General features: G+C 36.2%; 1 protein-coding gene across 4 annotated transcripts in view; it reads right to left on the reverse strand.

The window, feature by feature from the left end:
* The window catches only part of DLC1 (DLC1 Rho GTPase activating protein), a 486,810-nt gene that overhangs the window by 283,477 nt on the left and 178,624 nt on the right, over positions 1-24,709 (reverse strand). For all 4 annotated transcript variants that reach the window (XM_032413503.1, XM_032413504.1, XM_032413502.1 and 1 more), the window contains 2 exons: positions 18,656-18,805; positions 2,492-2,632 (listed from right to left, as the gene is read on the reverse strand). In XM_032413503.1, the coding sequence (XP_032269394.1) occupies positions 2,492-2,632; positions 18,656-18,805 (291 nt within the window). The remainder of the gene's footprint in view (positions 1-2,491; positions 2,633-18,655; positions 18,806-24,709) is intronic.

Below are 24,709 nucleotides of genomic sequence, written 5' to 3' on the forward strand. Positions count from 1 at the left end.
GCTATTTTAATTATTGGCCATTTTCTTTGAGAAATTTCCTAAAAGTCAGTTGTCTTTGACAGTGGGGTGTTTCTTTCTGGGTCCTTCTCATGGCCTGCTGGAGAATTTTACTAAATTATAGTTCAGTAGCTGGACAGAGTTTCATGTACAGTTCTCTAACTGCCTGTGGTATTGGTCAAGATGGGTTAAGCAGTTTTTGGTTGTCTTGAAGTGGAATATTGTGTTTGGAGGCGAAGTCCACTGCATAATGATTCCCAGTGCTCACTGACAAATGAGGGGTGGCGTCACTACGAAGCTGTGACTGTGCGCCCAGGTAACAAGTCACACCTGAACAGCTGGGTAGAGAGTCACAGTTTTATCCAAAGTTGACAACTTTTCAGTAAATATTTGTTTTAGGGGCATGGAAAAGTATGTTTCTGTTCAATAACTGATTTTAGTATTTCTTTTTTTTAAGATTTTATTTATTTGAGAGAGAGAGAGAGAGATCACCAGCTGGGGGCTGGGGGGTGTGTGCAGAGGAAGAGGGAAGGTAGGCTCCCTGCTGAACAAGGAGCCTGATGTGGGGCTGGATCCCAGGACCCTGAGATCATGACCTGAGCCAAAGCCAGACACTTAACCAAATGAGCCACCCAGGTGCCCCAATTTTAGTATTTCTTAATTTTGCCTGTGGGGTGAATAGTTTGGTTAATTGATATGGCAAACATGAAGAATTTGAAAACAGACCCATCTTCAAGTATTTTAAAGGATTAAAGTCCCCCCAAAACTGATGGTTTTATGTTTCTCATTCTAAAACTTTATATATATATATATATATAGACATATCTCGGTGGAAATGCATTTATAAACATGAGCACATTTATAAACATGGGGGTATTGAAGAAAAGGGACAGAATTGCACACAAAGTTGTATAAATTGTTACAAATTATAAGGTGATCAAACACTAAAATATGTATCTTTCAAGGGAGAAATAGTAGATACCAATGGTAATTACCCTAAAGTAAAAGATGAGCGTGGAATAAATATCAGAGAGAAAAGAACTGCTCTTCAGGATAATAGGTGCTTTAAAAAGAGAATTTAAGCATAAATACCTTTAAAAAGTGAATTCACCTTCCTTTCTACTTTTTTCTTATAAGTCAGCCCCATACCTGTCCCAATGTTCAAAAAGCCAATGCTCCAATGGTTCCCAAACCTTCAGTTTAAAACTATTGAGAGGCTTTGACCTTTTACTTCAATAAGAATGTGGTGAAGTGAGATCATTTTTTTCCATATTTAAATTTTGCATTTTAACCTTCTTTACCCATTATGAAAAAGAAGAGCACCAATTCATTGCAGCTGCCTGTTGACACACATTATTTTTGACCCTGTTTTTTCATTGTACCCAACAACAGCATTATGTAGCAGATCACTGGTTCCTATTTCCAATTTTTTAGCTCTACAATATAGTATGATATTGCATTTCACTGTTTACTTACCTACCCCGCTTTGCTAGATTGTGAGCTGTTTAAAGATGGAAAATATGTTTTACTCCACTCCCACTCTTTCATCTAGCATAGTGCATTCAATAAATATTCTATTAAAAAATGCTCTAGATATTCTTGCAATTGAACATATCTACCATGTTAAATTCAGAGTATTCTCTTTTGAGTCCTATTTCAAACTTGCCTTTTATTTTAAAGTCAGGCAAACAAGCAATCCAAACTTGTTTCTCTGTGTTAAGCTAACATGGGCATTAAAAAAAATAATACGCCACTGTGATTTTCACTAAACTAGGAAAGGTTATTTTTGAGCTGCTGGGACTTCAGATATTTGAAGTAGTAATTACTTCCTCCATAAATGTTACCTTTTACAGTCAAATACTGCTTTCCTGTAGCCGTTCAACTTTTTACTTAAAGGAAAATGTCTTTTATTTATAATTCACCCTGCTATATTATTACATGTGGTAATTCTCCTTTTATTTGTTTTGGTAGCACTGCAAAGTTGATGAAGCATCATAATAATAATGACGGTAGCTTACATTTACTCAGTATTTATTCTGTGCCAAGCATTTCACTAAGTACTTTACATGAACTATGTCATTTAATACCCACATAAAATTTATGATGTGTGTGAATTTATATATCTCTATCTCTCTATCTAGTCTTAGGCGATTTTCTGACTAGTAAGTGGTGTGGTCAGGATAATAATTCAGGGAGAACCATCTCTAGATTTTTTGCTCTTGGTTCTTTAAAGATCTGAGTATACAGCAACAAAATTTGATACTATATTTTGCATAATTCTAGAACCATGACCTGTTTTAGTGAAGTACTTGTGTTATCGGTTATAAAGCAAACAAACAACATATGTTGGATTGTACTTAATTAAATGCTATCAAGTCACTGAAACTAAGACTCAAGGAGTATTTCTTCTATATTGAATGGATGAGATATCAACTCTTACCTTATGATTATCAGCATTTCATGTTAAAACTGACTGTTATCATTTATAACTTACCGTAGACTTGGGTTTGGTTCCAGAACTGGCCACTGGGATGGAAGATGGTAGGTCGGTAGATTCGGAGTTAGAAGACAAATTTATTTGTGTCTGATTTACTGAAATGGTATCTGCTCCACTCTCAGATCCTGACTCCAGATCCTATTAAAAAAATGCATTGATATGAAAGGCATGTACATGCTCTCTTCAGGCCTTTTTCCCCTGCTACCAGCATCTTTCCACCTCTTCCTACTCCCAACACACACTGACATGCTAAAGAGTTGCTGACAACTGACACTGACACGTCACCCGTAACCATGCATTAGTTTGTAATAAAGAACTATAACCTTTCAGAGGGTCTGATTTTAAAGGGCAAATACTAGAGAAAGTGTTAATATATTTCTTTAGTAATTAAACAGCTTATTGAAAATTAGAAGGGCAGTAGTGGGAGCTAGCTGGGCACTGCAGTAAGTCAGGAGGTAGAAGCCCATAGATACCCCTTACTCACTATATGACCTGAGTAACTCACTTAACACCCCTTATGCAAGAGGGAGATTGTGAGTGTCAAATGAAAAGACAGTTCTCATTTCTCCTCACCTCATTTTTGTCTGTGTTCTCATCAGACCTCCATGGTGATACCTACAATGGCTTGGATTCATTTAGTCTGTCTACCTAATAAATTATGAGCTATTTGAGTGCTAAGAATTATGCTTTGACATCTGTGATTCAATTCCCTCATTTGGAAATGGGTATAATAGAGTTCAGGTTCAAGATGGTGATGTAGGAAGATTCTGAAATCACCTCCTCCACAGATCATACCAAATTACACCTATTAATAGAACAAATCCTTGTGAAGAACTGAAAATTGACTGAACAGCTACTGAACAACTAAAGACAGAGAGAATGGCAAGAGAACAGCAATAAAGATGGATGGTAACAAAGGGAACTCCCGCTCCTAACACTGCAAATGGCAGTGGGGAGGGAGGGATAGCACTGAGGGACCAGGAACAGGCCCCTCTGTCTTTGGGCACAGAAAAACAAAAAACAAAACAAAACAAAAAACAAAACATGGTTTAAAAGAGCAACTAGCACAGAAAACAGACAACAATAGAACTCTGCCAGGCTGCAGAGGAGCTGCAAGAAAGCTCTCCAGGTCAGAGGAACTGGAGAACAAGCCGGTTTATATTCCCATCCCACCTTGAAAGCCTAGACTGCAGCAGGATCCAGACACCATAATGGGAGTGCCCAGTTATCTCTGTGAGTTTGCAACTCCAGTGAGCCCAGGGTCTCCAAGCCCACACCAGCCCTAGTTATGCTGGGGCACAGAAAAGAGAAGCCAGAGTTTAAAAGGGCTGAGGAACTGTGGGGATGCTCTCTCCCCCTCAGCCTTAAAAGCCCAGGCTGGAGCAGGATTTGGCTGTCAAGAGGAGAAGTTTCAGACACCACAAATGGAGGGTCCTAATGGCATACCAGGAAGGTCCTGATGGGTCTAGTTGTCATAGGGAGTTTGTAGTCTCAGTGAGCCCAGGGTCCACCAGCCTACACCAGTCACCCTGTGACTGGGGCAGAGAAAACAGGCCAGCCATGGTTTTGTGTTTTGTTTTTTTAACTTTTAATTATTCTAATTTTTTTTTTTTACATTTTAAAATTTGTCCTGTCTTGTTTTAATTTTATTCTTTTTGATTTTGTTCGTTCTTCTCTTTTTTCTTTTCTTCTTTTTTCCTTTTCTTTTTTCTTTTCTTCTTTTATTTCATTATTTTCTTTTGTCTTTTATATTATTTTCTTTATTTAATATTTTCTAATTAATTAATTTTTTCTAATATTTAATTTTATTAGAAAATAACTAGCACATACAGCCAGCCAACAAAAGCACAGCACACAGAGTCTGCATAGGGGACACCATACACAAGACCACTCCTTCAACTTCAGGACAAGTAGCTGTTTCATCTAATCCATAGAAACAAACACAGGAAGTCAAGCAAAATGGGGAAACAGGAATATGCTCCAAAAGAACAAGAAAAAACCTCAGAAAAGAACTAAATGAAACAGATATAAGCAATCTGCCTGATAAAGAATTTAAAGTAATGATCATAATCATGCCCACTGGGCTAGAGAAAAGAATGGAGAGCTCAGTGAGACCTTCAATAAAGAAATAGAAAATATTAAAAAGAACCAAGAAAAGTTGAAGAATACAATAACTGAAATAAAAAACACACTAGAGAGAATCAACAGTAGATGAGAGGATACAGAACAGATGAGTGATCTGAAAGAAAGGATAATGGAAAGCATATAAACTTAAGATCAAAAAGAGAAAATAATTTTAAACCATGGGGATAGACTAAGAGATCTCTTGGACAACATCCTGTGAACAAATATTCATATTATAGTGATCCTTGAAAAAGAGAGAAAGGTGTAGAAAACTTATCTGAAGAAATAATAACTGAATACTTCCCTAACCTAGGAGGGAAATAGATATCTAAGTCCAAGAAGAACAGAGAGTTCCAAACAAGATGAACCCAAGGAGGTCCATGCCATGGCACATAATGATTGAAATGTCAAAGGTTAAAGATAAAGAGAGTATCTTAAAAACAAGAGAGAAACAAAGAGTTACCTACAAGGGAAAACCTGTAAGATTATCTGCTAATTTTCCAACAGAAACTTTGCAAGCCAGAAGAGAGTGATATATATGATATATTCAAAGTGCTGAAGGGGAAAAAAAAAACAACCATAAACAAGAATACTCTATCTGGCAAGGTTATCATTCAGATTTGAAAGAGAGATAAAGAATTTCCCAGACAAACAAAATATAAAGGAATTTATCACCACTTTACTAGCCTTACAAGAAATGTGAAGGGAACTTCTTTAAGTGGAAAAGAAATGGCCATAATTAGACATAAGAAAAATATGTATAAAAAGATATAAAATATAACAACATATATTCTTTCTTTCCTTCCTTCCTTCCTTCCCTCTTCTTTCCTTCCTTCTTTCAATGTGTTTGAACTTAAATGACCATAAAATGAATATGGACTGCTATTAACTTAGGATGTTATATATGAACCTCATGAAAAATCGCAAACCCAAAACCTATGGTAGATACACAAAAAATAGAGAAATAAAGCCAAACAAAACACTATAGATATCCATCGATTGCAAAGAAAGAGATCTAGAGAAGAAGAAAGGAACAAAGAACTACAAAAACAACCAGAAAACAAAATTTAAAAATGGCAATAAGAATATACCTATCAATAATTACTTTAAATTGAGCCCAGATGTCCACTGACAGAGGAATGGATAAAGCAGGTGTGGTATATATATACAATGGAATATTACTCAGCCATCAGAAAGGATGAAATCTTACCATTTACACTGACGTGGATAGAACTGGAGGTTATTATGCTGAATGAAATAAGTCAATCAGAGAAAGACAATTATCATATGGTTTCACTCATATGTGGGATATAAGAAACAGTGCAGAGAATCATAAGGAAAGGGAGGGAAAACTGAATGGGAAGAAATCAGAAAGGGAGACAAACCATGAGAGACTCTTAACTATAGGAAACAAACTGAGGGTTGCTGGAGGGGAGGTAGCTGGGGGGATGGGGTAACTGGGTGATGGTCATTAAGGAGGGCATCTGATGTGATGAACACTGGGTGTTACATGCAACTGATAAATTACTGAACTCTACATCTGAAACTCATGATGTACTATATGTTGGATAATTGAATTTAAATAAATAAAAAATAATTATTTTAAATGTAAATGGCCCAAATGCTCTAATCAAAAGACATAGAGTGGCAGAACGGATAAAAAAAAACCAAGACCCATCTATATGGTGCCTACAAGAAACTCACCTCAGACCTAAAGACACATATAGTCTGAAAGTGAAAGGGAAGGAAAAGCATTCGCCATGCAAATGGAAGTGAAAAAAAAAAGGCAGGTTAGCAATACTTACATCAGACAAAACAGACTTTAAAACAAAGACTAATGAGACAAAGAAGGGCATAATATAATGATAAGTGGATCAATTTAACAAGAGGATATAACATTTGTAAATATCTATATACCCAATACTGGAGCACCTAAATACAAAAAACAAATATTGATGGACATAAAGAGAGAAATTGATGGTAATACAATAATACTAGTGAACTTTAACACTTCACTTCCATCAATGGATGGATAGATCATCCAGATAAAATCAATAAGGAAGCAATGTCTTTGAATGACACACTGGACCAGATGGACATAACAGATATATACAGAATATTCCACCCAGAAGCAACAGAATACACATTCTTTTCAAGTGCACATGAAACATCCTCCAGAACACATCCACATACTAGGCCATAAAACAAGCCTCAATAAATTTAAGAAGACTGATATCATACCATGCATCTTTTCTGACCACAGTGGTATGAACATAAAAATAAATCACAAGGAAAAAAACTGGAAAAAACACAAACATGTGGAGACTAAACAAGATGATACTAAACAACAAACATATCAATGAAGCAATCAAAGAATAGAAAATTAAAAAAAATACATGGAGAGAAATGAAAATGAAAGTAGAATGGTCCCAAATCTCTGTGACAAGGCCAAAACAGTTCCAAGAGGGAAGTATAAAGCAATACAGCCCTGCTTCAAGAAATAAGAAAAAACAACAACAACAAATAAACAACCTAACCTTACACCTAAAGGAACTAGAATAAGAACAAACAAAGCCCAAAGTGAATAGAAGAAAATAAATAATAAAGACCCAGAGCAGAAATAAATGACATAGAGACTAAAAAATAAATAAAATGATCAATGAAAACATGAGCTGGTTCTCTGAAAACAAAATTGACAAACCCTTAGCCATATTCATTAAAAAAAAAAGGGAAATGACCCAAATAAATAAAATCAGAGATAAGGAGGAGAAGCAACAACTGACATCACAGAAATACAAAGGAGTACAGGAGAATACTATGAAAAATTATATGCCAACAAACGAGACAATAGAAGAAGTGGATAAATTCCTAGAAACATACAATCTTCCAAAAATGAACCAGGAAGAAATAGAAAATTTAACAGACCAATTATAAGTAATGAAAATGAATTGGCAATAAAAAAAAACTACCAAAAAATAAAAGTTCAGGAACAGATAGATTCACAAGTGAATTCTACCAGACATTTAAAGAAGAGTTAATATCTATTCTCCTCAAACTATTCCAAAAAAAAAAAAAAAAAAATAGAAGAGGAAGGAAAGCTTCCCAATACATTTTACAAGGTGGGCATTACCCTGATACCAAAACCAAACAAAGACACCACAACAAAACAAAACAAAACAAAACAAAACAAAACAAAACAAAACAAACAAAAACCAAAAACAAACTATAGGGCAATATCCCTGATGAACATAGATGCAAAAATCCTCAACAAAATATTAGCAAACCACATACAACAATGAATCAAAAAGATCATTCACTATGATCAGGTGGGATTTATTCCTGGAATGCAAAGATGGTTCAATTTTTGCAATCAATCAACATTATACACTACATCAACAAACTGAAGGATAAAAATCCTATGATCGTCTCAATATATGCAGGAAAAGCATTTGACAAAATTCAACACTGATTCATGATAAAAACTCTCAACAAAATGGGATTAGAGGTAATATGCCTCAATATAATAAAGGTCACATATGAAAAACCCACAGGTTACATCATCCTCAATGGGGAAAACTGAGTTTTTCCTCTAAGATCAGGAACAAGCCCAGGATGTCCTCTCTCAACACTTTTATTCAACATAGTACTAGGAGTCCTAGCCACAGCAATTAGACAAGAAAAATAAATGAGGCATTTATATTGGTAAAGAAGAAATTAAACTGTCACTATTTACAGATGACATGATAGTATACATAGATAATCCTAAAGACTCCACCAAAAAACTACTAGAAGTATAAATAACTTCAATAAAGTGGCAGGATACAAGATTAATACCCAGTAATTGGTAGCATTTCTATACACTAACAATGAGGTAGCAGAAAGAGAAATTAAAAAACAAAACCATTTACAACTGCACCAAAAAGAATAAAATACCTAGGAATAAACTTAACCAAAGAGGAGAAAGATCTGTATTCTGAAAACTATAAAACACTGATGAAAGAAATTAAATGTGACACAAACAAATGGAAAGATATTCTGTACTTATCGATTGGAAGAATTAATATTGTCAAAATGTCTATATTACCCAAGCAACCTACACATTCAATGCTATCCCTATCAAAATACGAACAACATTCTTAATATAACTAGAACAAATAATACTAACATTTGTATGGAACCACAAAAGACTCCAAATAGTCAAAGCAATCCTGAGAAAGAACAAAACTGGAGGTATTACAACCCCAGATTACAAGTTATACTACAAAGCTGTAGTAATCAAAACAGTATGGTACTGGCACAAAATAGATGCATAGATCAATAGACTGAATAGAGAGCCCAGAAATAAAGCCACATTTAAATGGTTAACTAATCTATGACAAAGGAGGCAATAATACACAATGGAGAAAGGACAGTCTTTTCAATAAATGGTGCTGGGAAAACTGGACAGCTACATGTAAAAGAATGAAACTGGACCACTTTTTAACACCATACACAAAAATAAACTCAAAATGGATTAAATACCTAAATGTGAGACCTGAAACCATAAAAATCCTAGAAAAGAACATAGGCAGTAATTTCTCTGACATCAGCCATAGCAACATTTTTCTAGCTATGTCTCCTAAGGCAAGGGAAACAAAAGCAAAAATAAACTATTGGGACTACATCAAAATAAAAAGCTTTGGCACAGAAAAGGAAACCATCAACAAAACAAAAAGAGCTGACTGAATGGGAGAAGATATTTGCAAATGATATATCTAATAATATCCAAAATATATAAAGAACTTATACAATTCAACACCAAAAAAACAAGCAACTTATTAAAAAAAAATGAGCAGAGGACTTAAACGGATATTATTTCAAAGACACACACATGGCCAATAGACACATGAAAAGATGCTAAACATCACTATTCATCAAGGAAATGTAAATCAAACCCACAGTGAGATATTACCCCAACCTGTTAGAATAACTAAAATCAAGAAGACAAGGAACAAAAAGGGTTGGCAGGCAAGTAGCGAAAAAGGAACCATTGTGCACTGTTCATGGGAATGTAAACTGGTGCAACCGCCATGGAAAAGAATATGGAGGCTCCTTAAAAAATTAAAATAGATATATCATATTATCTAGTGATCTAGTAATTCCACTATTGGGTATTTATCCAGGGAAGATGAAAACACTAACTCTAAAAGACGTATTCAGGGCGCCTGGGTGGCTCAGTTGGTTAAGCGACTGCCTTCAGCTCAGGTCATGATCCTGGAGTCCCGGGATCGAGTCCCGCATTGGGCTCCCTGCTCAGCGGGGGGTCTGCTTCTCCCTCTGACCCTCTTTCCGCTCGTGCTCTCTGTCTCTCATTCTCTCTCTCTCAAATAAATAAATAAAATCTTTAAAAAAAAATAAAAGATGTATTCATCCCTATGTTTATTGTAGCATTATTTAAATAGCCAAGACATGGAAGCAATCTAGGTGTCCATCAATAGATGAATGGATAAGGAAGATATGATATATACATATATATGGCCATAAAATATTTCATGGCCATAAAAAAGGATGAGATCATGCCATCTGAGTAACATGGATGGACTTAGAGGATATTTTGCTAAGTGAAATAAGTCAGACTGAGAAAGACAAATACCATATGATTCCACTCAAATGGAATCTAAAAAAAGTGAGTAAACAAAAAGAATTTCTGTATAAATACAGAGAACAAACTGATGGTTGCTAGAGGGAAAAGGGATGGGGAGTTGAGCAAAACGGGTAAAGGGGAGAGGGAGATACAGGCCTCCAGTTATGGAATGAGTAAGTCATGGGAATAAGAAGCAGAGCATAAGGAATATAGTCAATGATAATGTAATAACAATGTAATGGGACAGATGGTATCTATGCTTGTGGTGAACATAATGTAATATATAAACTTGTGAAATCACTAAGCTGTACAACTGAAACTAATGTAACATTGCATGTCAACAAAACTCAAATTTAAAAAAGGAAATGAGTATAAATAATAGCATGCACTCATAGAGTTTCATGAAGATTAAGCAAGATATATGCAAAGTACATGTTATTTTTAATATCATTATGTCTTCTTAAAACTAGTACATGGTATGTATATAAGACATGTCTGCTGAGTAATGCAATTACTTTGTAATCTCTCCAAAGGCAGTGCATTTAATCCATCAAATGTTCTGTTTATGTTATAAGGTAGCCTGAGAGCATAAAGGAAAGTTGGGGGTGAGAGGAATCCCCAGAGGAGGCAGCAGAGGCTCATTTCACTTTATAATTTTAACCTGAGAAAACTATGAGTTAAATACCTTTGTGCCTACTCTCTACATCTCAACTTTCTCATGGCCCATATGGTTGAGTATCATCTACACTGCATTTATACTTTCTGGCCTTACGTTCTACCATTCTCTTGTTTCTTGGTGTGCTTTAGCCATACTGGTTGTTTTTCAGTTCTTTTTTTTTGTTTTTGTTTTTTGTTTTATTTTTATTGTTATGTTAATTACCATACATTACATCATTAGTTTTTGATGTAGTGTTCTATGATTCATTGTTTGTGTATAACACCCAGTGCTCCATGCCGAACGTGCCCTCTTTAATACCCATCACAAGGCTAACCCATCCTCCCACCCCCCTCCCCTCTAGAACCCTCAGTTTGTTTTTCAGAGTCCATCGTCTCTCATGGTTCGTCTCCTCCTCCGATTTCCCCCTCTTCATTCTTCCCCTCCTGCTATCTTCTTCTTCTTCTTTTTTTTTTTAACATACATTGTATTATTTGTTTCAGAGGTACAGATCTGCGATTCAGTTTTTCTAAAACACCAAACTGGTTTCTACAGCAGGAACTATGTCTTTCTTGTCTCTCGTCTCAGAATTTCCCTTTGCTGGCCAACCAGGTTTTGCTTGAATATTCATCGACATTTCAAGCTAAAGGAGTTTCTTCCCTTCAACCTCTACAGTATATCATTATTTTATAATCTATTACCTTGTTTATCTACATGTATCAATTATATCCATCCATCATCCTATTTATCTATCCATCCATCTTTCCATCCATCCACCCTCCACTCATCTCTTTTTCTAATCTTATCTGTTTCTTTTTTTGAAGATTTTATTTATTTATTTATTTGACAGAGAGAGAGAGAGAGAACACAAGCAGGCAGAACAGCAGGCAGAGGGAGAGGGAGAAAGAGGCTCCCTGCTGAGCAGAGAGCCCGACGTGGACTTGATCCCAGGACCCTGGGATCATAACCTGAGCTGAAGGCAGACACTTAACTGCTGAGCCACCCAGGTGCCCATCTGTTTCTCTATTGGAATCTATGTATCACAACAGTATGGACTTCACCTGTCTTGTTCACCGATATATCATAGTTCCTGGCATGTAAAACATGCTCATTAAATACTGTTTTAAGAAAGAATAGCTAGACTCAAAAATATTAATAACTCTTTCTTAGTCCTCACAATCAAAGTAGTTTTATAGTTTTTTTGCTATGAAATAATAAATCACCAATAGCATTGAAAGGGTCCAAGGGGGAAATAGAGAGGGGTTGGTAAAAAGGGCACAAACTTTCAGCTATAAGATGAATAAGGTCTGAGGATCTAGTGTAAAATATGGTGACTACAGTTGATAAGACTATATTAAAAAATAATAATTGAAATTTGCTAAGAGAGGGTGCCTGTGTGGCTCAGTCAGTTGAGCATCTGACTCTTGATTTCAGCTCCAATCATGATCTCAGGGTTACGAGATTGAGCCCCATGCTGGGCTCTGCAATCAGTGCACAGTCTGCTTGAGATTCTTTCTCTCCTCTCCCTTGGCCCCCCACCCACTCTCTCTCTCTCTCGAATAGATAAATGAATGAAATCTTTAAAAAAATAAATTTGCTAAGAGAATAGATCTAAAATGTTCTTTTCACCAAAAAAAAAAAAAAAACAACACCTAAAGATAAATATGTGAGGTGATGGATGTGTTCATTAACTGGCTGATGGGAGTTTTTTCACATGTATACACATATCAAACCACCACGAAGTGCACTTTAAATAGATTACAATTTTATTTATCAATTATACCTTAATAAAGCTGAAATAAAAGAAAAAGATAAAGACTGAATCATGAAGAAAGAGAAAATCTTGACAGACCAATAATTACGGAGATTAAAGTAGTAATAAAAAATCTTCCAACAATGGAAAGGCCAGGATCGGATAGTTTCACTGAGGAAGTCTACCAAACATTTAAAGAAGAATTAATTCCAATCTTTCTTAAACTCTTCCCCAAAAAAATGAACAGAAGGGAATACTCCCAAACTCAATTTACAAGGCCAGCATTACCCTGTTACCAGAGCCAGATAAAGACACTATAAGAAAAACAAAACAAAACAAAAAAACAAAAATAAAAAAAACTACAGGTAAATATCCTTGATATAGATGCAAAAATTCTCAACAGAATTCTAGCAAACAGCATTCAACAGCACATTAAAAGCATGTTACACCATGATCAAATGGGATGCAAGCATGTTTAACATATACAAATCAACAAATGTGATGCACCACATTAACAGAATAAAGGATAAAAATATAATCATCTCAATAGATAAACTTTTTGACAAAATTCAATACCTTCTCATAATAAAAGCTCTCACCAAATTGTGTATAGAAGAAATATATCTCAATATAATAAGAGCCATGTATGACAAAGCCACAGCTAACATCATATTCAATGGTGAAAAAAATGAAAACTTTTCCTCTAAAATCAGGAACATGACAAGGGTGCCCACTCCCATCACTCCTCCTCAACTGGAAGTTCTAGCCAGAGCAATTAACCATGAAAAATAAATAAAAGGCATTCTAATTGGAAGCAAAATTTCAAATTGAATCAACATCAAATTGACAGTTGTAAGTAGCAGGTAATTTATAAGCCATTTATATTTGACCTTTATGTATATCAGAACTCCTTTTGCTTTCCTGTTTATAATTTGATTAGGTGAGTAACAGGGTAACCTTCTGCCTTTCTAACAATACAACAGTTCTGAGGCAAACTGAGAAATATTTTAAAAATTTACCATTTACTGTGTTTTTACTTTTTAAAGACAATGCTATATAGCAATTACCTGCTTCAATATTCACTAACCCTATGAGGAGGATATTATCATCATCACTTGACATGATAAAGTTAAGGTTTAAGGCAAGTAATTTGACCAAATTCACATTATACAGCAGGGCTGACATTAAAACTCAGATTTCTCAGATCCCAGAGTTCAACTTCCTTAATAGCTACTGTGACATTCTGCTGGGAGCTTAAAACACAACTACGTAAGTGATTTAAGGAGGGTCACAAATATGTAGTTTAGTACAAATCTTTATTATTTTGTTTGCTCTCTCTTCACTGTGAGAAATAAAATGCAAGCTCTCTCAGAATCTCTCACATCCATTCCTTCTTTTCTTTTTCCACTGCTACCATACCTAAAATACGTGGTTAACAAGCCCTAAATTATCATTACAACTGCCATCTAATAATTTCCCTGTGACTCACCTTTGCTTTGTATAATTCATCTTCCACATCATCTCCCTACTAGGCTCCATTTATCACTGTTACCCCATGCTTCAACTGTGCCAGGCAATGGGAATATAAAAATCTTGGAGTAGTTCCCACTATGGTAGGGAATACAGTATGATGTGCTATAGTAGAGATGCATACACAGTACAATTATGGCATAAAGGAGTGAGTACCTAGTGATCCATTGGATATACAGATCTGGAGATAGCAAAAAAGGTCTCACTGGTGACCCTCAAATATGAAGAAAAAGTCATGTAATCCATGGTAATTTCCAGAGAGAATATTCTGTCAGACATAGAACCGAGTCTAAAATCTGGAGATAAAATTTAAGGGGTAAATATAAGAAGAGGAGTCACTTTAGTATATGAAAAATACATTTGAGGATATGAAAGAAAAGGAAAGAGAGGAGCCAGAAGTCCAGGGAGTTGTGAAATCCAAGGAGGAGAGGATGTGCAATTGCATCAAATGCTACAGCTGAAGACTGAGGAGCTACTACTGGATTTTTCAGACAGGAGATGAGTTGCAGAGAAATGATGGAGCAATAGACAAGAATTAAATCACAGAATATATACTAGGTGAAGAGGAGCTTGGCCCATAGGGGAGGATGTAGGAGGAAAAAAGAGAAGAAAAGGGGTACCTATAAATATTTGCAGTTGTGAGGCTGCAAAGTTCCTGTCAATTGTCCATTTTCTCTATGAAGAGGAATGCAAGGATGTTTGCTAAGAGATAGGTGTAAGGGTTGGGCAGCGTTTGGGGAGAAGAGTGAAATTCTTGAATAGCCTCTTTGGACTATGGGAAAAGGTCCAGGAAGGCCAAAAAATACTGTAGATCAGTGCTGGAGGTTCAATTAAAGGTAGTGAAATGGGTTCTGGCTTATATGTTTCTTAAGCTTCTCGATGGCATAGATGAAGTACCTGAAGATATTATCAATATTGCCTTGTTTACATGTTAATTCAAACCCAATTAGTAACTTAATATTCAGAATACCTTGTTATCAGGAAAAAAATTCCTCAACTGTCAGAAAAGGGGATTCTGGTCCTGGAAATGGCACTTATTCCATTGTGAATGAACAATTTGCATCTTGGGAAGGGTTATAATATAGAGGAATGAGCAGAATATAGCAGAATGAGCATTGAAGTCTGACATATGTGGAAGTAAATCTTACCATCTCTCTGTCTGTCAGTAAATTACTCACCACTCCCCACCTGTATGACCTTAGGTAAATTACTCATCTTCTCTGGAGCTCAGCCTATTTTAAGATTGTTGAGGGTAAATGAAGTAACATATATAAAGATTAGTGCTCAGTAAATACTACTGTCTTCTCCATTCCCCACTCGCATTCATTCCATGAGATGGGCCATCATTTGCCAGCTCTAAGAGACTGACACAAAGTGGGTACTTGGACAAAATCAAATATTTGGACTTCAGAGGAGAAAACCAGATCCTGGGCTGGGGTGAACCACCAAGGTACAGCCAACTTGCAAGTCTCTATCAAGTCAGCCTCCTTTAAATCTTTATTTCTATTCTGTTTCTATTTCTATTCTTATTTTATTTATTTTTTCATCTTCAAGCCATTCTTAAAGACTTTAGTCTATTATTTTTTTTATTCCCTTTATTATAGATAAAAAGCTCACTCCAGCACTTTCTCATAAGGAATCTCAAACTGAGATCACTGTTTCATTTTGTGTCTTGTCTTCCCTGTTAAACTGTAAATTGACAGGAGAGTATAAGGGTGTGAAAGAGGGAGTGTCTCCTCCGAATCTGGGACAGTGCTCCTTGCTAGATGATCAAGGTCATAATCATGCTGCTATATTCTTTTATTCCATGGTGCAATTATCAAAAGAAATGGACAGTGCCTGTGGAAAAAATTTTGAATGATGAGAGAATTTTAAAATTAGCTTTAAATACCAAGGAAGAGAAATAAAGAACAAGCGAGGACCTAGAAAAACCAAAAGACCAAAAAGATGTCTTGAGCGCTTCAGGCTATGTGTTATTCATCTTTAGCCTAGTGCCTGGTGTGAGTACATGGGAGAAGGAAAAGGAATAACACATTCTAAATATGTGCTCTGTGTCAGATCTGCACAACACATCTTAACATATATTCTTTCATTTACTCCTCCCAATGAGCCATTAGATAGGCAATAATATTGCCTTTTTCACATGAATTTGAAGTTGAGAAATCAAATAATCTTCTTGTATTCTTAGATATTCAGTTGTAGAGCTTGTATTTGAACCCAGGCCTGCAAACTTTGAAGTTCATAAGGTTTCTATATGGTATTATTTTGCCTATTCCAAGTATATACTGAGCTGAAAACTTAGAACAGATCTCTATTCATATAATCAACCATTGCTCAGCAATGGTGGTGATATTCCATGAGACAGTGCATGTAATTAAAATCTAGTTTATATTTTAAATGGAGGCAGAAGATGTAGATGTAGGTGAATCCTAAAATCATCACCTGTATTTGTTCCTGTTTTTGTTTTGTCTTTACCACTGAACAAAGAAACATGTCTAGCAGAGAAGAGCTGTCTTGCTTTCTGAGATGGAGATGACAATATGAAGGTGCATTCAGCAGAAATCTGGGTTGGGTTTTTTCCTCTAAATACATGGGGATTGAGGAAAGTTCAATATAGATGGAAAAGGGGAGAGATTAAAAAGATAGGGAGATATTAACAATTCTTACCAGACAACTTCCAAAGAGAAAATGTGTCCCGTGCCTACATTCATGGCAAAGAACTACTAAAAAATACCTCTTATTGAAAAATATGGTTATTTCTGGCTTTAAAAGTGATGAAAATGAGTATAATTGTTCTACACACCCTTCATATGTAATCAAGATTAAAACACCCCTTTCTTGTTGGTCTTCAGATTACTTTAATTGTATTTCTTCCATTGGGATGCCTGTCCTATTAAAGTATGTGCAAGACACTATGGCAGCACCATGGAAGGAGTAATTGATTATGGGAAGACAGAAGGAGATGTAGGCAAGATTCCACTGTAAAGATGAATGAGATGAATCCTGAAGGGTAAGAAAAAATTATCCAGAAGGTCACAGGCAAAAACAAAGATCTCATACTATTAGATTTTAAGTTGAAGCACCTAATTTCTTTTCCTTCCTTCCTTCCTCCTTCCCTCCCTCCCTCCCTCCCTCCCTCCTTCCTCCCTCCCTCCCTCCTTCCTTTCTTCCTTCCTTCCTTCCCTCCCTCCCTCCTTCCTTCCTCCCTCCCTCCCTTCCTCTTCATCTCTTTCTCTCTCTCTCTCTCCATCGATCTGTCATCTATCATTTGCTTAAGCTCTAAGATATCCACCATAGTCAGCTAGAGAAAGCTGTGGTGTAGTGGTTAAATGACATGGCTCTAGATCAAGCCTCACTGGGTATGTACTTCAGCTCTGACACATATAATTACTAACTTCTCTGTTTCACTTGCTTGAAAAATGTGAGGAATGAATGTGTTAACATATATAAATCATTTAGAATCATACCTAACATATTCCAAGGTTAGCTATCATTTTGTTTATTTACTTTGAAATATTCTGCCTCAGTCAGAATAAGTCTTGAATAACTTCAGAATCAATGATAGAACTACACTAATTAAAAAATATGATCTAGTTTGGTAGGTGCTCAGATTTATATATAGGACTTTCCACCCCTTTGATCTTAGGTAAATACATAATTTCTTGCCTTAATGTGTTGATTATTGCATAGTGAAAGTAATAGATTAATTGAAAAGGGATTCATGGCTTAATTAAATCTACCATCACATTTGCTTGATCTATACAAACTAAGCCATTTAATATAAAGCTAATAGTAAATATGTAAAGTGTACAGTCAGTCCTGGCATCTGCCTTCCAAATTTTATTTTGAATGTCAGAATCTCAGAGGAGTGTCTGTCTTATATGAAATTAATGCACAATAGAATAAAATTCTCCCTCTGGCCTATTCATTGTGTTTCACAGAGTGAATTTTAGACTGCTTTCAAGTTAATCTCATCTAAATTATTTCTTGTAGTATGCTGGGTCAGTCCAGCATCCATTCAGCAATTCACGCATCTATCCAAACATCCACGCGTGCATGTGTGCATGCTGCAGATATTTAGGCATCTTTCACATGCAATGTAAATTTGTAAGATACTGGAAAAGAAATATTAAACAAGATAGACATAGCATTGTGAATGGTGTTCATAGGATGTCAGAGAAGACTGACAATGAGAGAAACAACTACAACAAAGATGATTTGATCTCTAGGAAACATAATTTCCCCAGGTGACCCTCTTTTTTGTCTAACTAATAATAACCATTTCCTTTTTAATCACACTTCTCTTTTAAATAATATTGCATCAAGCACAGAATTACTTGAGTGCTCTTTATGGAACACTTATCAGGGCCACATATAGGTAGTGCTCCCATCGAAGATGTTTCATTTGCAAGAGGGACTGTATGAAATAAAGAGGTAGCATTCTCATGGGGAAAAGAAGCAGAAAGGAAAGCTCACAGGAATGTGCCGCCGCAGGTTCGTTGGTGTGCTGGACGGAGAGGAGCTGGTGCTGAGGGCATTCTCAATGTCCTGATCAAGTTGGTCCAGTTTCATAATTAGCAGCACCATGGAGTCCAGCCGCGCCCTATCTCGATCTTCTCTTATTTCCTGAGGAACAGAACATGTTGTTACTGAATCTGAAAGGCCATTTCTTGGAAAGAATAAAAAGTTCCCTGTTCCTCAATGTGACAAAAAGGACACTGAATAATAGGCAGCCTTCTACTCAACAGGGAAGGGAAGTTCTATTCTGTATCATCAATGGGCTCTTCATTGGGAAGATACTGACCTACTGCCAAGGAAGCATTTTACTTGAATTTTAAATATACATCTTCTGGAAAAAAGTGCAATGAAAAAGTAAAACATCAGCGAGGACTGATACATATTTACTACTTTTCAGTTCATTATTCTTGGGAAAAGTTATACATTACTTTTTTCATGGTACAAATCAACTATGACATACTAACTGTTTGTGGTTAGACATTTAAGGATCCGTACAAGAGAATATTTTTGAAAGAATATTTCTGAGTATAGTAAAAAATTGGGAAAATAATCAAAGAAGGCAGGATTTCAGTTTGTGCAGTGGACAGGTTTTTTTTGTTTTTTTTGTTTTTTTGTTTTTTGCCTTGTACTCTTTTTTTTATTTTTATTGTTATGTTAATCACCATACATTATATCATTAGTTTTTGATGTAGTGTTCCATGATTCATTGTTTGTGTATAACACCCAGTGCTCCATGCAGAACGTGCCCTCTTTAATACCCATCACCAGGCTAACGCATCCTCCCACCCCCCTCCCCTCTAAAACCCTCAGTTTGTTTTTCAGAGTCCATCGTCTCTCATGGTTCGTCTCCCCCTCCGATTACCCCCCTTCATTCTTCCCCTCCTGCTATCTTTTTTTTTTTAACATATAATGTATTATTTGTTTCAGAGGTACAGATCTGTGATTCAACAGTCTTGCACAATTCACAGCACTCACCATAGCACATACCCTCCCCAATGTCTATCACCCAGCCACCCCTTGTTTTTGTTTTGTTTTGTTTTTGCATGGGGCCATTTACCTACTGTTACTTCAGGCTGTATCATTGTCAGTATTTCTCTTCAAGCTTCTTTTTCTTTCAAGCACTTGAAAAAAGCCCCCACAGTTGTATATATTTTTGTAAATGATCACAGTTACACGTTCTAAATTCTCTATAGTATAGAGATATGTTTATGGAAATACTGTTGCTTACAGGAATACCTAAAGCTTCTCATTAACCTTATAGAGTTATTTGGCCATGACTCCTTACTATTCTTGCATATTCAAATCAAGTCAATTAATATTAGGAATCTTCCAGATTCCCTGTATGTTGTGTAAGGTATCAAGGTTGGGTAGAGTATTGGGTGGGGGAAAAAAGGCCATGGAAAGCACAGTAAGGTTCTTCAGAAGCAAAATCTGTTGAGAGATATAATAGACTTGGGGCTAGCCCTTTTGAGGAAAATCATTTGTCACTCATGTTGCCATCTTTTCATCTGTCTTTGATATTTATCTGGATGAAATCAGCTTTGAAAGGAACACTAGTAGAGACCTCAAAGGGAAAATATATCACAACAGAAGCTTGAGGGGTGTGGGTACAAGGGAGCTTGTGATGGTATTGGCAGTGGGATGGTAAGATGACTGCCTGAAACAGACCTTTTGTTTTTGGCATTTTTCTTTTAATCCCCTAAATTCTCTAGCCATCATTAGGAGGGAACCTCAAAGAACAGGGACTTACTAGGGTAATTTCATGGATTAAATAATTCTATAGGGGTCTCTGTATCCATAAGAGCCAGAGCAGATTGTTAATATTACAGAGCATTATTTTCCAGATGTCAAAGAATTGGTATATTAAATTAAATTGTTCGAAGAATCATTAATTAAGTTTGGGTATTAATTAATACCCAAGTAAGTTATTTGGGTAAGCTGAACTTGTGTTTGGTTTAACAGACTAATGTCAAAATGAAAGAGTTAGTCCTACTTCAAAAAAAAGACATCAATTTTGAGAATAAACTAAGAATTTTTTTGTTGTGTTAATTACTTCAGAATACTGTGCTGTGATTATTACTTAAATTTCCTTTCATTGTCCCTGCTGTCTAAAACATGTAATGAGACTCTGACACAATTACAGACTCTTGTCATCATAAAGTTTTATGCTTTGTGCTTAAGAGTGTCCAGGATATTTGCAAACAGACTTAAACCTTACTATATATCATGTCCCTCAGTGTTACAGAACTTTATTTTATTCAAAAGAGCCTTATTGGGGTACCTGGGTGGCTCAGTTGGTTGAGTGCCCGACTCTTGGTTTCAGCTCATGTCATGATTTCGGGGTCATAAGATCGAGCCCTGCGGTGGGCTCCATGCTGGGTTTGGAGGCTGCGTGAGATTCTGTCTCTCTCTCTCTCCCTCTGAGCCCCCACCCCCACCCTGCTTGTGTGGGCACACACGGTCTCTCTAAAAAAAGCAAAAAACAAAAACAAAAAAAACCAAAAGAGCATTATTTATAGTAAAATCCTGCTTCTACATTAAAATGGAGTCCTGGAAATATTGGAGATTATTCAGTGTAATTCTCTTTTAAATACCCGGAAAATGGAAAATCTGACTAATAGACGACTCAAAGTCCTCTTAATTACTTCTCCAACATATTTGCTTGTATAATTTCCTTCTTTTTTAAACCAAAGTTTGTGTTTGGCAAGACAATGTTCTTTGCATCTCTATATCCACATATGTTTTTTGTGTGATTTTCATTTCCCAATTATAACATCCTCAAGCACAAAAATTATGTTTTTCTACCTGGCAGATGAGTCAAGTTATACATTGCACATGCAATATGTTTTCAGGAATAACAATAATGAAATCAGTGGGAGCCAGTGAAATAACATCTCCCAAAGCCTTAGAAAGTATATCTTGATATTTTTCCAGCTACTAAGTTAATGCTGGATAAAGCAGGATGTCATGAGTTGTCCTAGCCCTACCAGCAGTGGTCTCAGAAACAATTTGTCTTTGAATTAACTGGATGCTGAGATTGTGCTTTAAAAACATTTTCAAATCCATGGGCTGAGCATCAAATTATTTCAAATGCTCTGCCAAAAGGAATAAAACCAAACATCCCTGGTCTAAATTATTCCTTTAGAGAAATAAGCCTATTGCTTTCCCCTTCCTTCCTGGATACTTCCTTATTCACCACCCATCACACTCAGCCTAAGTGTCAAATACACAGACCAGTATCCTGTGTTATACATCCATAAAACTTCACAAAATAGAGCTGACTATAAATCAGATGTTTTGGATGAATTTTATTGTCTTTGTTTTTAAAGCCCAGATATTAATATCTTACTGTCCTAACCTTTCATATGCCTATGGCTAAATTCCAGCAAATAGCTCATGCCTGAAAACAGAGCTGTATATTTGCAGGTTTTGGCTAGGTTGACTTCTATAGTGAACCTTTTCTTTCATGCTTTCCCTGTCGTCCCATGAAGAGGAACTTCCTAATAAATGAAGCCACCTATTAATGAAGTTTTCGGTATTTCAATAACTTAACCCACACAAATCAAGGCCAAGACATTAAATTCTCTCCCCTCCCATCTTTCCTTCCTTCTTTCCTGCAGTCATAGCTGTTATGGGTCAAGCACCATTAAAGGGACAAGATAGTCACCAGTGATAAGAGATTAAAAAAAAAAAAAATCCCGGCTTTCCTGAATATTATAGTCAACCATGAGAAGACAGACAACAGAAGTTAACAAATTCATAAGTAGGATGGTTTCATATAGGAACAAGTATAAGAAGCAAATATATAGGGTAAGAAGCTACACAATCACTGAAGAGGGGTTGTCCCACTTGGCATAGGGTGACTGGAAAAGAGTTTTCTGTGGAAGTGAGGGCTAAATCATGATCGGGAGAAAAAGAATGGGGTAGAAGAGAGATATGGAGGTGGAGATGGAGAGAGAGAGAAAGAAAGTGAGAGAGAAAGGAAAAAGAAGGAAGGAAAGAAGGAAGGCAGGCAGGAAGGAAGGAAGGAAGGAAACAAGGAGGGAGGGAGGGAAGGAAACAGAGGAGAAAGGAAGGAGGAGAACTGGGAAAATAGTATTCCATGCAGAGTGTTGAATGACACCAAGATACTGAGACAGGAATGAGTTGGATGAGTAAGAGGATCAGATAAAAGGTTGGGAACGCCGGGAAGGAGAGTAACAGGGAAAGGAATGAGTGCTAGGACAATGTGAGGGTGAATATAAACAGGAGCCAAATTATATTGTTATGAAGGTCACTGTAAAGAGGTCAAATTTATTCTTTGTAGTGGGGCCACTGGCAGGATGTCAGCAAATAAGTGATCCTCTACCCCAACTTTTAGGGTTCTTACCACATATTGACAACTAAACATTTTGGAAACATCACCCTACTTTACAGCCAGTGATGCCACATAACTAATACACACTAAATAGTTCAATTTATCTTAAGATTATTTTCTAGTCCTATAGTCTTTTTTCTCCCCCTGAAGTCTGAATTGGACCCACATTATGGTAATTATATGGAAATAACAAATTTAAAAGCACACTTATTTTGATGAGCAATGAATAATATAAGGAATTTTGAATCACTATATGGTACACCTGAAACTAATATAACACTGTGTGTTAACTACAGTAGATTAAAAAAAACAACAACAATAAATACTTTCATAGCATGGCCATACATATTTTGAGATCAAAGTGAAAGAAGAAGGCACTCTTTGGGGAAGCTGTTTCTTGGAAGTAGGGAGTGGTATGTTGGTAAATGTTTAAAAACTAGATTCCACATAAAGAGAAAGTCCTGATTTGTAGCATGTGTCAATTTTTCTGTGACATAAATACTGCCATGGCCTATTTCCAGCTACCAACGAGACATTACTGAATGCAGAATTGGAAGAGATGCCCCAAGTTTTCTCTTGTGAGCTTATGTGAGCTGGTAACCAATAGTTGTAACTATGGTTTAGTCAATGTAATAACATATTGAAATAATGCATTTTATTTATTTAATGCATTTACTTTCCTTAACTTTTGCTTTTGTTGCCCAGGTAGAGTTCAGTCTAAATTTTAGACTTAAATTTAGTGTTTTTCTGGAGACTTCTTTTTTCTTAGTAATCCTCACTTATCTGCCTTCCTTGAACTATCCATTATTTATGTTTGTAAAATACCTTAAAATTCATTATAATTAATATATCTTTATACTTCTATTTTTGACAGTAAGTCAAAACATATTTCTTTGAGGAACTCATTATGTATTTGGATACTTTCCTCAGAATTTAAGACTTTAGACATCTAGGGCGCCTGGGTGGCTCAGTCGTTAAGCGTCTGCCTTCGGCTCAGGTCATGATCCCTGGGTCCTAGGATCGAGCCCCACATTGGGCTCCCTGCTCTGAGGGAAGCCTGCTTCTCCCTCTCCCACTCCCCCTGCTTGTGTTTCCTCTCTCGCTGTATCTCTCTCTGTCAAATAAATAAATAAAATCTTTTAAAGACTTTAGACATTTAGAACTCTAGGATCATGGCTATTGGTTCCATAGTGTCCTGACTTTGCAGAAGAATTCCAGGGAGCTTTAAGTCCAGATTACTTCTCTATTGACAAACTGAATAGAATAGAGCCCATCTCTCCCGACTCTCTGTCCTGGTCTCTTTACAATATTCCATTTTGCTTTCCTTTCATGGATGCAATTATTAATTTAATGCCATTCAGGTATCATTTATTCTCTCCTCAATTCCTGCAACCTGGTTTCATTCCTTCCAACATACAGAAACTATGTTTTGGAAGAACACCAATAACCATGATTAAATGCACAAAACTTTTGCATCTAGGCTAGTTCTTTAACACTTTTATTTAACAATAATTTGCTATGTTTATCGACCATCTCCTGTGTGCTATGCACTGTTCCCTAGGAAGCTACCTATTTCATATTTGTACAGTTATAATGTTTATAAAAGCCATGGAGTCAAATTTTGCCTTCCTCTAACTTCCCAGTTTCTCCCTCCA

Source organism: Phoca vitulina, unplaced genomic scaffold, assembly GCF_004348235.1.
Source record: "Phoca vitulina isolate PV1807 unplaced genomic scaffold, GSC_HSeal_1.0 scaffold15, whole genome shotgun sequence".
Classification (NCBI taxonomy): Eukaryota; Metazoa; Chordata; class Mammalia; order Carnivora; family Phocidae; genus Phoca; species Phoca vitulina.